We start from the raw sequence: 14,842 nt of genomic DNA, 5'->3' as shown, positions 1-14,842 counted from the left end.
TAAAAAGAATAGTTAAAATCCACTAGTCCCCACTATGGGTCAAGCTTTAAAAACACTCCAGCAATCCTACATTTCCTCAGGACAGTAGGGGTATTGTATATCTCTTTTATTCACTTAATGAATGCATTGCTAACTAAATAAGATTATGAAAAGCCAAATATTCACACACCAACACATTCTTAAATCAGAAACATACTTTAAAAGTTGAAGCTGCCACTTAAATTCTCAAAAAAAATAGTTTTTAATCCAATGTGCTGTAGTACAGACTGACTGCACTAAATGATATATACGTTTATGGCAATATCTGCTTGGCTTTATTAAAGCTCAACCAAATCTAAGAAAGAAGCTACCAAGTTATGTTATGTGCTGTAATTTTGTGAATGTGAATTTTTGTGTAAAAAAAAATAAAAAAACTTGCTGTGGTGCTTTTAGCTAAATGCTAATGTCAACATGCTAACATGTTTACAATGTCAGCATGCTAACATGCTTTAGCAGGTGTAATGTTGATCATGTTCACTATGTTAGGGTAGCATGCTAAGCTTTGGTAATTAGCTCTAATCACTACGGAAGCGCATGGGAGTGTAACTAGTTTTGCAAGGATTGGGCAAATTAAAATTGTGACCTGAGGGTGAAGCTAGATGAAAAGTCATGGGATCACCAAAGTGATTAAGATTCACATTTGAAAGTTTGTACAATATTTAATGGCAATTCCTAATCCAGTAGTAATCCATCAGTGGCCCGATGGATCAACATTCATAGAGTCGTGGTTTCACTTATCTATTCCAGCACGGTATACGAACGAACCACGAACAGGTGCAGAGAATCAAGAAAGAATTAAGGGTGAAAGGAGGTACCGAGGTAGACGTTGGGTGATGAGAGCAAAGATGTTTCTTAACCAGCAAAAGGCTGGCCTCACAGGTGTAAAATCGGAGGGAGAATTGTATTTTCTTCCTTATTTTCAGGCTATCAAGTTTATAGGGATGAGAGGTGGCAGGAGGGGCAGAGGCAGTAATCCTGGGATGAGAACAGACGTGTCTATCAAAATCCTTCCTGGATGCGGGTGTACATTTTATCCCCGCTCGAATGGTTAGGAAAGTGAAGAGATACGACATGCAACAGTTACATAGGAAATTACTAATGGGTTTGGTGGTAAAGCATAAAGATTAGAAGGTAAAAATTGTTTTGAAGCAAAACGTTTTTTAAGTGTCTCCTTTCTGGTTTATATCAACATAGAGCTCTCACTCCTTTCCCAAGACATGTAACCTGGAGGCTCTCGTCGCTTTATCAATGAAACTGATTGTGTTTAATTCTAACAGATGGAGGACCAGAATTCCTCCAGAGCCGTACCCTTTTTCTCCAAGGTACTCTCTCTCTCATATATGTGTGTGTATACATATATATATATATATATTTGTTTTTTGTACATATTTATGTAAGATCAAGTTATACAGTAATTGAACACTGCCCCTCCTGTTTGACCGTGTGTGTGTTCAGATGCAGAACCTGGCCGATGCAGATGCGACAGAAGAGGATAAGATTAAAGTTATGATGAATCAGTCGACCTACGACTCCATGAAGTGAGTCCCTTATCTGATCATTTCAAATCTCTTCCTTCATCCCTATTTCTGTCTCCTTAGTATCTCAATGTGTCCCTTTGTCTCTCAGCCTCCATTACTTTATTACTCCATTACACTCCATCTTCATCCCACACTCCATATTCCTAATAATTTGTTCCCCTAATTATGTTCCTCGTCCTGTAATTTTTTTTATCTACCTGCTTTTCTCTGTTTCTTTCTCCATCTATCCCTGTCTCACTTTCTGTCTCTTTCTCACTCTAGTTACAACAAGAAGTTTGGTACTGTACTTCCTGCAAACTACACCTGTTATCGCTGTGGAAATACTGGACACCACATCAGGAACTGTCCCACCAGCGGGGTAAGGGCAGAATATGTGCTATCTCTGAAGGGAGGGAGTATCTGTTGCAATCTAGTACAAAGATACCAAGAAAACTATGTGATTGGTGTGTGTCTTTACATTTTTGCTATCCAGTACTTATTTAAATTATTTATTTATTAGTCTTTACATTTTTTCCAGAACTTATTTTATTTTTTATTGATTTATTATTATTCTAAACTCGGTGTGTGTGGGGGTGTGGTGGGTGTGTGTGTGTGTGTGGGTGTGTGTGGTGTGTGTGTGTGTGTGTGTGTGTGTGTGTGTGTGTGTGTGTGTGTGTGGGTGTGTGTGTGTGGTGTGTGTGTGGCTGCGCGCAGGTAAAAAATCAGAGGGCCCTCTGAAAATAAAGAAAAGCACAGCATCCCTCGTTCCTTCATGGTGAGGTGGATGATCCAAACATAAAGGGAGCCATGCTGACCAACTGTGGACGCTACGCGATTCCCACCATAGACGCGTGAGACAAAAGAGTCAATGTTTGTGTGTCTTTTGTTTTAAAGGAATGGTTTGACATTTTTGGAAATGGCATAAGGACTGGAAACGATGATTTAATGAGTCAGGATACTGTTTTAAAGCCATTTAAACATGTTTTTCAAACTTTGTAAAAATGGAATAAAACACCCATAATTCAATGAATGTAATCATTAATTTTACGTTGGAATACATGCAATGTACTGTACATCCATGCATCCATGTTATATACAGACATTTTGGTTCAAAGAAACCTATATTTCTGAAATAAAAAACTTTGAAAACGGGTCAAATTTGACCCGAGGACAACACAAGAGTTAAAAGTCACTCTGGTTCAAGGCATCGTTTAAACACCTAAAAAGCCAACGCGCAGTGTGTGTACTGTTATCTGTCCGCAGTGAGGCATACGCTATTGGCAAGAAGGAGAGGCCTCCATTTGGTCCACAGGAGGAGACTAAGTCAGAAGGCGAGGAGGATCCTGTACCTGAGGAACTCCTCTGTCTGATCTGCCATGACCTGCTGAGTGACGCTGTGGTCATACCCTGCTGTGGAAACAGCTACTGTGATGACTGTGAGTGTCTGCTACACACACACACACACACACACACACACACATTCAAATAAACTTATTGTATGTACACTTTCTGTAATTTAAATAAGTAATTTTTATCCTGATTTCCTGTGTCCAGCAAAACGTGTTAACTAATTAAGTGTGTATGCTGTGGTCATTCTTCAGTCTGAGTCTCCATATTTACATCTCAACCATCTTTATCTCTTGGTCAGGTATTCGCACTGCCTTACTGGATTCAGAGGAACACATCTGCCCCACTTGTAGCCAATCAGATGTCTCACCTGATACCCTGATAGCCAATAAATTTCTCAGACAGGTGATTTGACAGATTAAAATATGCATTAATGTTAGAGGGGATTGGAGAGAATTAAGTAAATGGTTTTTGAAGGTGGGTTTTGTGTATTACTGTATCTCTTTGTTTCATCCTTAAATGTCAGACCAGGGGCCTTTCATAGTATTTAACCCCAATAAAGAAATATTCTGACATGTTTCCCCTAACACAGGCTGTGGACAATTTTAAGAAAGAGCGAAGCTTCACTAAAAGTCTGAGAAAAGGGTGTGGTACCTCCCAGTCCCAAAATCCAACCCCGACACCAAGCCCTGTCCCCACCCCGCCCCCTCTCACTGTGCAGAGCCAACCACAGAAGCCTTACTTGCCAACCCACAGCCAGCAGGTGAACCTCATAATAATATCTTATGTGGGGAGGCAAATATAAGAGTAGCACTGTACCTGCATGACTCAGGAGCAAAGAGAATAATTACTGTTTTCTTTTCACAATCAGATGTTATGTCTGGTCTCGGAGTGATAGTTCTCTTCCGAAAAAAAGGTGTTAGACAGGACATTATACTGTTTTAAACAGCATTCTCTATAATAATACTAACAACAAGAAATGTATTATAATTATATGTATTGTCATTTAAATTGTCATGTGTAGATATTCTTTGTAATTGTTAATTATTATATCTCAGCTCTTTTTTCCCAAAAAAATTTAATTTTTTTAATCTCTTGCTTGCTCTACCATATTCTGATCCCTGCTTTATTCTCTTGTTGTCACCCTTCTTTAGGACCCTCTCCGCTCACAGGCTGCAGACACCCCACCGTTGTCTCAGGTGGGTGGGACTCCGCCCACAGAAACAGGCCCTGCCTCTGCTCCCAACACTCCAAGCACTTCCCTCCAGCCTGCACAAAGCCACCTGGAGATACCTGACAAGTACCTACACACATAAACATGAGTACAATTACTTTGTGGTGCTCTGCTGCCTCCCCTGCATAACAAGCTAACTTTTGACTCCTTAGAAAGTATTGTTGTGGTATCTTAAAGTTGTAATACTGAAGTTGTAGTCCTCTTCTTTTTCGGACAAACCAGATGGTCAAGAGTTTGCTACCATGCGTATTGCAAAAATCACCCAGGAATGATATCTTGGGAATTACAATTTCGAGGCAGTTGCACATCACAGAGACAGCAAATGGCCTTATCTTACCCATCATTTTACCCCTCTGTGGTGTACAATAAAAAATAATGTATTTCAGATGCTTTAATGTTAGGGTTATTCAGCACAGTTTCCTTCAGTTTACATAATCACAGAGAACAACAAAAGACTAGTTGACTAAATGTGCACGCCCTGCTGGGCAATGTGACTCAAATGTTTTTTTATAGGCTGCAGTTTTTTTGATTTAAACAAATTATTACCGATGGAATGTGTATTTTTTTGTGTTTTTGTAATTTGCATTGGGAACAGAAAGTGAAAGCCTGATTTTGCTCATATAGCAAATGGGACCATCAGCCGCTTTAGATGTGACGGAGGTAAGGATAATGACATCTGCTTCGCTTTGCTTTCAGCAGCTACAAATTAGACTGGAGCATGTACACACTAAGCCTGTTACATTTATAAAGCCATTCTCTCAGCCCTACGTCCAGGGAACAAAATAGTGTTTTGCTTTTCCAAAACAGAGCTTTTCCAAAACAGCCCAAAAGTATATAAATCTTAAAACTCCATTGGTGTGTAAAGGGAAAAACTCAGCTTTTGCAAAAAAATGATGACATGAGCCAGCCCGTCACGGTCAGGGGCTGTGTAGCTGTAAAGTCAAGAGAAACTTTCCGTTGCTTTAACTTTGTGATCATTTATTTTAAGTGTCTACATAGCCGAATACACAGCAGAGCTGTTGTCATTAACCTTGATTATTTGTTGAGAGCCATGAATAAGTCAGTATGTCATACTTGATACGTGTAATGACAACAGAAACGGAACAATATGTAAATGGGGAACAAATATATTGTAAATTCTGCCATCTTAAAATGCAGTATAGGAGACCACAGGTGTAACTGGCTGACACTCCGGCACTGTCTGGAGCTGCCCAGTTAGCTGTGTGGCAATAAAGTTAAGAACACAACTTTGTGTCGACTCTAACTTTCTCTGTGTTAACTTATTTTAGATGTTGGTATAGCCGATGGCACAGCACAACTGCTAACCTGTTATGTGTGCTGATTTGGTCAGACGGACATCAAATTTTGGCAACTGTAGAGAGGAGTAGGAACAGTTTAAAGTGTGAAATGATGGTCTGAATGTGGAATGAGGTTCCTCACAAGAGTGCTAGCAGGAAGGAAACCTGAAATAACTGTTTTTAAATATTTATTTCATGGCACTATAGATTTGAGATTGATGAACTTGTAAACAATCACCCTGATGTTGCGCTCATGTGGTACTGTGATATATCTGCGAATTTTTCAGAGAGGCTGAAGAAAAGACACACGAAGACTCAGCAGCTGCTGCTGCCCCGTTTGTGCCAGTTTCCCCGGAAGAACCCACTGATGCTCCATCACAGCTGATACCAACAGTGAGGGGCTATACAGATACAGACACACTAAATCTATGCAGCAAAGTTTCTTGGTATGAAATCTGTGATGTTTGTGTCTGCTCAGGTTATCCCTACTCCAGTGGCAGAACAGCCCCAGACAGTCGGTGTGAATCTACAGCAGCCCTCCTCAGGTGAGTGATGTGGATCTATTTCTCTTTCTGTCCATTCGTTATACTGTCCGTGTTGTGTTTTGTCATTTTATTTGAGAATACACATTATTGAATGATTGTATTGTCGAGAACTGCCGTAGCATTGCTAACAAATAAAAGCAAACGTATTTTACCTGAATCCACAGGTCCAGCCCCAAGACCCTATGGGCCATCAACATCCTGGGATAGGTCAGTGAAGCGTGGTTATTTAAGTATGACTGTGTATTGACTCTGCCCACTAGGGCTGTACGATATTGTGTTTCATTGTCTACATTGCGATGTGCACATGTGCAATGGTCACATTGCAGGACGTGCAATGTTAATGCAACGCTTTTGCTGCTTGATAGAAAAGTGAACTTTCAGCGTTCTCTTTTTACATGATTGTTACCTTTTAAGACCATGGCCATGTGGGCAACATGTGTGAACCTAATGTTAGCCCGACGAGGTTTGTTATGGGAAGTGAGGCTCTCGCGTAGGTGATTATATGAACACAATGGTGTCATGTAAGTCAACCATTGTTACCTAATTTCGTTCTCCAAAATAACTAGTCAAGAAGAAGAATAGTAGTTACAGCGCATAGTTGCTTTGGTGTTTGTAAAGCATTAAAGTTCAACAAAGAATAGTTTACGTAAGAAAAGTTCCTTTTTCAGTTTTATTTTCTATGTAGATGCACTCCTCTACACAATCCCCCCCAGTGGCCTAGTCGGGAATGATTTATTATATCCAAATAATGCTATTTATGTCATCTTTTTTCATATCGCAATATATATATCACAGGAAGAAACAAATATCGCAATGTCAGTTTTTCCCAGTATTGTGTAGCTCTGCTGCCGACTGTTTCAAGACCGATGTTATAACCTCTTCCTTCCTCTTTTCCCTTCAGCCCCTCTTCCTCCTCGGGTTGTCCTATTGGAGGCCGGGATGAGTCGAACACCCAACAGCCCCCTCCCACCTCCTCTTCTTATCTAACAACTCCTCCACCTCCTCTCTTTCCCTCCCCTAATTTCCACACATTCCTCGCTGCTCATCAGCCTCTCAGCAGTTACCCCCCTGGATACCCACCCCCCGCGCCCATCTGGACACTCCCAAACCTCCAGGCTGCCCCCATCCCTTCCCTGTGCCCCTCTACCTCCATCCCTGCCCTCATCCCCAAGGAGTGGTACAGGCATCAGAGAAAGAAGAAGGAAAGGTAAGGTTTCCAAGTAGTCATTACGTGGACAGGGTATCTGCTCGTTGCTAAAAACATCTTTAATAACATGACATCCCTTGTATAATAGTTGTTTCATTCTTTTTGATAATGGTCTTTACTTCAACTCGAGGCAACAAGATAAGACACTTATGAATGGACTTGCAGATTCAGTTTTTAAGGAGATTACTCATAAGATATTGGATTTTCCAATCAGATTTAGGACATTATATTATTAATAATATTATACTATATATATATATATATATATATATATATATATATATATTTTCCTCCCCCTCACTTGCTACCTCCTCTGTCTTTATTACTCAGGTCACCTCACAGGGGATCTTCCCACAGACGCTCCTCCCATCGTTCTTATTCAAAGTCTTCCAAGTCCAAGTCTTCTCGCTCGTACTCACGTTCTTCAAGCAGATCCAGATCCAGGTCCCAAGGCAGATCAAGGTATTTTGTGCTTCTTTATTTTTATTTATTTATTAACAGTTTTTTGTTTGTGTTTATTCTATTGTTTATCAAAAATGACGCTAAGCCCGATGCAAGTGTCTTTGCTATTTTAATTTCCATGGGCGTGCTGGTCTTACAGAGAGGTCTGTAAATAAAAATATGACTGTGCAAATCTGCCATTATAACAACAATGCACCAAGGTACAAACAGGCCTGGCTTTTAAAGGGAATCAGAGATGACACTGATTAGTTTATTGCATGTTACGCCCAAAACACACCTATGAATTAATGAAGACACTAAGTACAAGCCTTTTGAACCTGGCGCCCAGCGCACAAACACTTTTTTCAGCCGTCAAACTAGCAGAAGTGGTAATTCGACATGTCCTAAATGCACCTGCGCCATGTGCTTCACGCCGTGCACTTATATCATTAAAATAGGGCCCATAAAGTGCATGCAGCCAGCTTTGTTTAAGCTCAAAAGATCTGGTACTGTACTGTCCTTATTATGCCTTTCTTTTATAGACAAGGTGAAATGGCAAATGAGATTTAGACAACTCAAACCACAACGTGGCAATGGTTCATGTGTGCAAAAAATAACATGCCTAAATGTCCTTTTTATTTTTTTAGGCCCCAATCTCCTTACTCCCGCGAAAGAGACCTCCAAACCCGCTCTCATTCCTCCCACTCCTACAGCTATGGTTACAAACGTTCCCCAACACCGTCCTCGTCATCTTCACCTCGAGTCGGTTACCATGCCAGGTCCAAGTCACCATCAGGTCACCGCAAAAACAGCCATCATAGTCGGCATCACAATAAGAAATCCGCTTCAAGCAGCTACAGCTCCAGGAGGCGAGGAGAAGACTCCCAGAGGGAAGCGGGGGGCTCGGGGGGAAGTTACCCGTATGTTCAGCCCGCAAATCAAAGTAGCAGCCTGGACCTGAACAGAGAGCGCTACCTGCAGTGGAAAAGGGAGTACAAAGAGTGGTATGATAAATATTTCAGCAGCTATGTCGGCCACTTCCACCAGCTGCCTCTACCCCTCCTCAATCTCCCTCCTCCTCCTCAGTGGGGGGACAGAGAAGGAACCGGAAATCCCTCGCATGCTAACTCCCTTTCACGCGACCAATTCCAAGGTAGACGCGCCGCGCGGATGGGCGGCTGCTCCCCTCCGTCGCAGTCATCCAGTGACAGCCGCTCCCCTCCATCTCAGTCTTCACATGACAGCTGCTCCACGCCATCTCAGTTCTCCAGTGACAGTCGCTCCTCTCCATCTCATTCGTCCAACGACAGCCGGTCCCCTGCCTCTCGGTCGTCCAGCAACGGACGCTCCACGCCATCCGAAAACAGTGCTCCGCCAACGGCATATCAGCAGAGGTGCACGGAGAAGTCCAGCCGCCCGCCAATCACACTTACAAAAGAGAGTAAGAAAGCGAAACTGCATGAAAGAAGTGAGAACGATAAGCAACTGATGGCGAAGAATTTGGAGAACCTCAGCACCTTAAAACATGAGCAGAAGAGCATGAAGAAACATGAGGAAGGAAGAGGAGGGGAGTCATCATCAACTAATACTGGACCAATTGCCTGCAAGGATGGCACCCCAGCACGGGACCAAGCAACTGGCAGCGATGCCTTAGAACCAGTCCAATCACTGGTGCAACCAGATAAACATTTGGATAAAGACTGTGAAAGAAAAGGCAGAGAACAGAGGAATTTGGAAATTGAGAAAAAATGGAAAAGAGGCAAACATTCAGACTCCCGGCAGGATGTGGGGAGACGGCACAGAGAAAGGCCCACTAAAGAGGCAAGCAGGGTGGATCAAGACAGATACAGATACCCTGGAGGCAGTAGAGATTATGACTCAAGATCAGAGAAGAATAAAAAAAGAAAAAGAGAGGACATTGAGAGAAGTTCTGCAAAGGCTCAAAGCAGCAAATGCCTGGAAACTAAAGTTGCAGAGGACCCCAAAACCCGCAAGAGCGAATCCCCGAATCCATTTGAGAGAACAAAGCCAAAAACGGAGAAGAAAAAGGAGCGGAAAACATGTCCTCTGACAGAGAGAGAAATCTGGGAGGGAGGCATAAAGGTGAAACCACAGAAGAAGATAAGCATTAACATAAACCTGGAAGGAACGAGGAAGGACGAGAAAATTGAAAGTCGGGACATGTCTTATTCAGAGAGCAACACAGGAAAATCAAAGGGAGGAATCAAGAAGGCTGGTGATGGAGAGGAGGAGAAGTTAATTGGAGGAGAGACAATGAACACAAATGAAAAGAATGAATCCAGCAGAGACATGGACGGTTTGTCTGAAGAAAAAATCAAACCAGGTGAAGGAGAGGCAAGACAGAAATGGGAGAAAGCTACCTTCAGAGATGATATGGGAGAGATGTTGAAGAAAATTGCAGGAGAGAACAAAGATATTGGAGAGAAGAAAGAGGACAGAGAAAAAGACTTTGACTTATGGCACAGCCCCCTTAGAACAGTGGAGGAGGAAAGGGAGAGAAAGGAAGGACAAACGATGGGAGAGTTATTCGCAGGTCCCGGGAAGGAGAGGGCAGAGGGAGAAAGCACATATCAGGAAGACCGAGCAGTCCCACCAGGGGAGTCTAAGCCAAAGGAGAAGCTGATAAAGGCAGTGAAGCAGAGGATGGGGAAAGAAGAAGAAGTAGAAGAAGAAGACGACAACAATACAATGAGATCCGAGTCACAAAGGGGCAGAAAGGAGAGCCACCATGACACACCAAACACTGTGGTGCAAGATGGCAGGTCAGAATGTTTCTGCTTTTTTCTTCAAAGTTACAATCTTACTGCCTCACAGGTATAGCTACTCCGTCTTTTGCCAGTTGAATGCTTATAATGTAAACCAGCAGCATTTTGATATTTTCTGTTTGTATTAGCAGTAAAGTAGTGTATATCGACGACGTTTCAATTCCGGGATTGTTCTGTCACCGCAGGAAATTCCGCCGGATATCCCTAATTTTTGGCCGGATATCCGTTACCTTCCGCTTTCTTTGTGATGGCATTCTAAGCTCCGGTGGATTTCTGAGGACTATGGTTAACTGCTCCTCAGATCTCTGCCAGATCTCTATCCAGACAGCTAGCTAGACTATCTGTCCAATCTGAGTTTTCTGTTGCACGACTAAAACAACTTTTGAACATACACGTGTTCCACCATAACATGTTCCTTCCTGAGGCTATTTTGCCAAGGCACCATTGCTCCGTCCAGCACTTTTCACCATTGTGATTGGTTGAAAGAAATGCAAATGAACCGGAGCACGTTTTTCTCCTATCCCGGAATACTGTGAGAATTAGCCAGACCCTCCATTGCAGCACTGTGGAGGATGGTCAGGCAATGCGAGAGTAGCAGTAAAGTAATACAGCACTAATTCCATTTTTAAAACAGTGAAAAGTGTCAGACTCGGCTACTAACAATAAAAACTATTATATAGAGAGGTAGATTCAGAATGTAATTGCACTGTATGGATGTTGCTGAAGAAAAACAGACTGTAAATTGTGTCAAAACATTGTTTTATTTCTTGAGGATCTTAAGGATTATAACTTGAATTATCTGCTTTACCTTATTTGTTTCTTTCATTCACTTTGTTTTATACTCATCCACATCTGTAAACCAATGATAGGAGTAGCATGTTCAACTGTCATTTTGTAAACACACAATGAGTTGGGTTTTCAAACAGAAATCATAAGTGTTGCTGTGTTTAATACAGCAGCTACGAGGATCACCAGGAGCGGAACACAGGGTTGGAAACTCTGGAAGAGTACACCCAGGACAGAGCTGAGGGCGAGCTCACACTCACACAGGTGTGTCTGTGAACGCATCCTGTGGGCCAGGATCATTTTAAATGTGTGGGAAGTATAGACATTTAGAATATTTCTATAATATAAATTAAGTATAAGTAGTGTTTTGTACAAGTACTTTGAACTCACATATACTACATACATGCACAAACACAAATTGCATGATATCCGCTCAATCCTTTCCCTCTTCATCTTAGGTCCCTCACTCCAAATGGGAGAAGGAAGAGTCTGAGGAAGAGGAGCGGGTTGAAGGAGTGATCAAAGTTCACACAGCTGCTCTTGCAATGTTTCTGCCTTCACTGTCCATGTCCGTGACGACAGAGACAACAACCAACAGGGATACAGAGAATGAAGAGAAGAGAGAGAGGTCAGTGGAAACGGAGATAGAGGAGGCCAGCGCGATGGCGAGAGGCAGGGACAGGGAGAGAGAGAGAGAGAAAACCCCCATTTTGTCAAGTTCACAGAGAAGTGTGGTTCCCTCTAGTGGCAAAGACAGAACTGAAGGCGCCTTGTGCACAGACAGAGACGGGGAGAAGAGGATGGAGAAACACAGGGACAGAGAGAGAGGGAGGGAGAGTGAGAGGCAGAAAGAGAGCAAAAGATCAAAAGAAAGAGCAAGGGAGGAAGAGAATGGGAGAGACAGAAAGAGAGAGAGAGGGCACAGCAGCATTGCCTCCGCCCAAAAGAGGAATCCTCCCTCCTCTTCTCACTCCTTCTCTTATTTGACACCGACACATGACACAGAGAGGAGAGACAGGCAGAGAGGGGGCGACACGGACAGCAACAAGAGTTCCTCCTCTCCCGGTGGGAAATTTTCTGGTGGCAGAAGCAGGGAATGCAGAGCTGCTGGACCTCTTGGTCAAAATACCCACAAATCAAACAGAGACACGCCACTGGATTCTAAATTTAAAGACAAAGACCATCCCCACTACTACAACAGTCACCAAGATCCATCAGGGATCTACAGACCTGCAGGGACCCACCATTCCCCACCTTCCCTCTCTCACAGCCGGGGTAAGGAGAGAGACCAACTGTCCTCCGGGGCAGAGCTGGGTAAGCCCAGAATAAGCAGCCCTGGTCAGGAGTTCATGCAGACCAGAAGAAGAAATGAGAGCAAGGTTGAAAAGGAGGAGTGGAAGCAAAGGAAGGCAATCAAAGGCAAAGGAGAGAGAGAAACTCAAGAGATGGTGTCTGAGAGAGAAGGAGGTCGTCAATGCAAGGATGAAGCCGACAAATTGGACGGACAGACCAAGTGGGAGGGAGGGAGAGAGCTGGAGGAAGGGGAGAGGCCCAGCAGCCGTAGCCGCAGCAACAGCGTCAGTTCATCAGCAAGCCAGGAGAACGGCAGGGACGACGGGAGAAAAGAGAAGAAGAACCAAAAGAAGCGCCAAAAGGAGAAGAGACGAGCCTCCCCAGAGCTGCTGGAGGAAGGGGAGCTGAAGAAACAAAAACACAAGAAGAAGCCGTCAAAGACGAGCAGAGACGGGGAGGAAGAGGACAGTAGTGCAGGGGTGGAAGACAGGTAGAAAGAGGAGGAAGACCACGCCAAGCTCTGCTCAGTTATGTGACGTTGGCTCTCAGATAAAAGAAAATGAAAATTACTTGAATGATGTTTTTCCTTTCTCTGTCCAAAAAGTACCTGGATTTATTTTTTCAACTTTATTTAGTTTTGCCAGGACACTTTTTGTATCACCTTAAGATATGTCGTATCAAATATGCATCATCCAAACTGAAAGTGAACAAAATGTGAAGGAAGAGCACTTTATACTATACATAAGAATGTGAATGGAAGCAAATGTTAAACCTAGGACCTCTTGAATTATTTAGAGTTCAAGGAATTTGCACATGCTCCAACTTGCTCAGGACTGCCACCAGCTATGGTTTATATACCGAACCTGTGACGTTACTTGTGATGTAGCTTGCATGGAGGATATCTTTTACTTTGACAAGAGGCCAGTCAGTAATTTGATTTGCCTAACACAGAAGCACAGGAGTGTATATAGAAGATTATTGAAGAGTTTATGATTAATTTGAAACACACTGTGAATGTTTATGATTTGAACCTCTTGTGTTGTATTTTATTTTGTAATATTTAATTTAAAAACAACTGCTGGATGGATAAAATATGTACCAGAGTAAAGTTTAATTTTTCCTGTTTTGAAGGAAATAAAAAGAAATACCTACATATGTTTTTTTTTTCTGTTTAGATGACATGCTTTTCTGCTGTAATATCTTCTCAATCCTGAAAAAACTTAGCAATTCTTTGAGATCATGTACTGAGTAGTCACCTGACAGCAGTTTAAGTCATGCCAGTGTTATGGCTCTAGTTAACAAATGTTAGCACCCTAGACCAGAGATTAACAGGGGGTCCTGGACCCTTAGGGTGTCCTCAGTTACTGCAGTGGGGCCACCAAATTACTAATTGAAATATATATTTTTTTAATTTAAAATGTCTTAACATGAAACCAATATATTGTTAGCAAATATAACTACTAGAACAGCCTATTTGTGAAAAACACTGATAGGCTTACAGGCAGTCACAAACTTCATCCTAAGGATTCACTGTGCCACATGAATGTTTAACATTAAAAACATGATTCGTAAAATCATGCCAACGATTATTTTAATATCCTTGTATTATATGCCAAAAAAGGTATGTTTAACATTTTATATGCAACTTCATTTTATAAAGTATATGTAGTAGTGGGTCCCTGCTGTCTCTCTTTCAGTTAAGGGGTTGAAGACCCCTGCCTTAAACTAAGATGGTGAGCATTAACATTTTTTTCCTGCCACCGACTTTATTAAAGCCACGATAAAATTGTAAAATAAATGACAGTACAGGGTGTACGGGGGAAAAGAAATCCAGACTAACTAAAATGTAAAAGATAAGTTGCATCGAATATAAGATGGTAGCATTCTGATTCATGTGCCTCACCGAGCTGCTAGCAAGGGCAGAGGGGTGGCATGTGCACACACACACACACACACACACACCTCTAATTAATTACAAACATCTGGTTTTGTCTTTTTCACTTTGCTACCCAATGTATGTATGTATAGGCCTATTATAGATTGAGATGTCTTAGAATACATGTAAAGTGATAAGGGCAGTCTATGATTTATGGGTAACATTAGTGGATAGTATGTGCACTTAAAATTGAGAGAGGGACACTTTGCTTTTACGCATGGATCACACAGCACGGTAACTTCACTAATTATTGAAATCCTCCAACACAAACCGGAAACAAAAGGTCATTTCATTTCTACATAAATGACGTTGCCCTTGTAATTAACATTGCAAAAATTAAACCTTAATTTTAGTAAGATCTGGCTTTTAAGAACACTTGCTTATTTTTGGTCTTTTTGGAGTTATGACATGAT

General features: G+C 42.1%; 1 protein-coding gene across 1 annotated transcript; it reads left to right on the top strand.

The window, feature by feature from the left end:
- Positions 1–1,527: 1,527 nt before the first annotated feature.
- LOC116702320 (E3 ubiquitin-protein ligase RBBP6) lies at positions 1,528–13,634 on the top strand. Its single transcript, XM_032536487.1, has 15 exons — positions 1,528–1,577; positions 1,839–1,935; positions 2,271–2,407; positions 2,820–2,992; positions 3,205–3,308; positions 3,496–3,666; positions 4,058–4,203; positions 5,723–5,828; positions 5,914–5,980; positions 6,145–6,187; positions 6,882–7,187; positions 7,518–7,649; positions 8,276–10,411; positions 11,371–11,464; positions 11,659–13,634. Exons 3-15 carry the CDS (start codon positions 2,364–2,366, stop codon positions 12,985–12,987), a joined length of 4,851 nt encoding a protein of 1,616 aa, XP_032392378.1. The 5' UTR covers positions 1,528–1,577; positions 1,839–1,935; positions 2,271–2,363; the 3' UTR covers positions 12,988–13,634.
- Positions 13,635–14,842: the final 1,208 nt, after the last annotated feature.

This window comes from Etheostoma spectabile, chromosome 15 (genome assembly GCF_008692095.1).
Source record: "Etheostoma spectabile isolate EspeVRDwgs_2016 chromosome 15, UIUC_Espe_1.0, whole genome shotgun sequence".
In the NCBI taxonomy this organism is placed as follows: Eukaryota; Metazoa; Chordata; class Actinopteri; order Perciformes; family Percidae; genus Etheostoma; species Etheostoma spectabile.
Note: the sequence above shows the minus strand (reverse complement) of the source record. Positions and strands in the feature narration are given on the sequence as shown.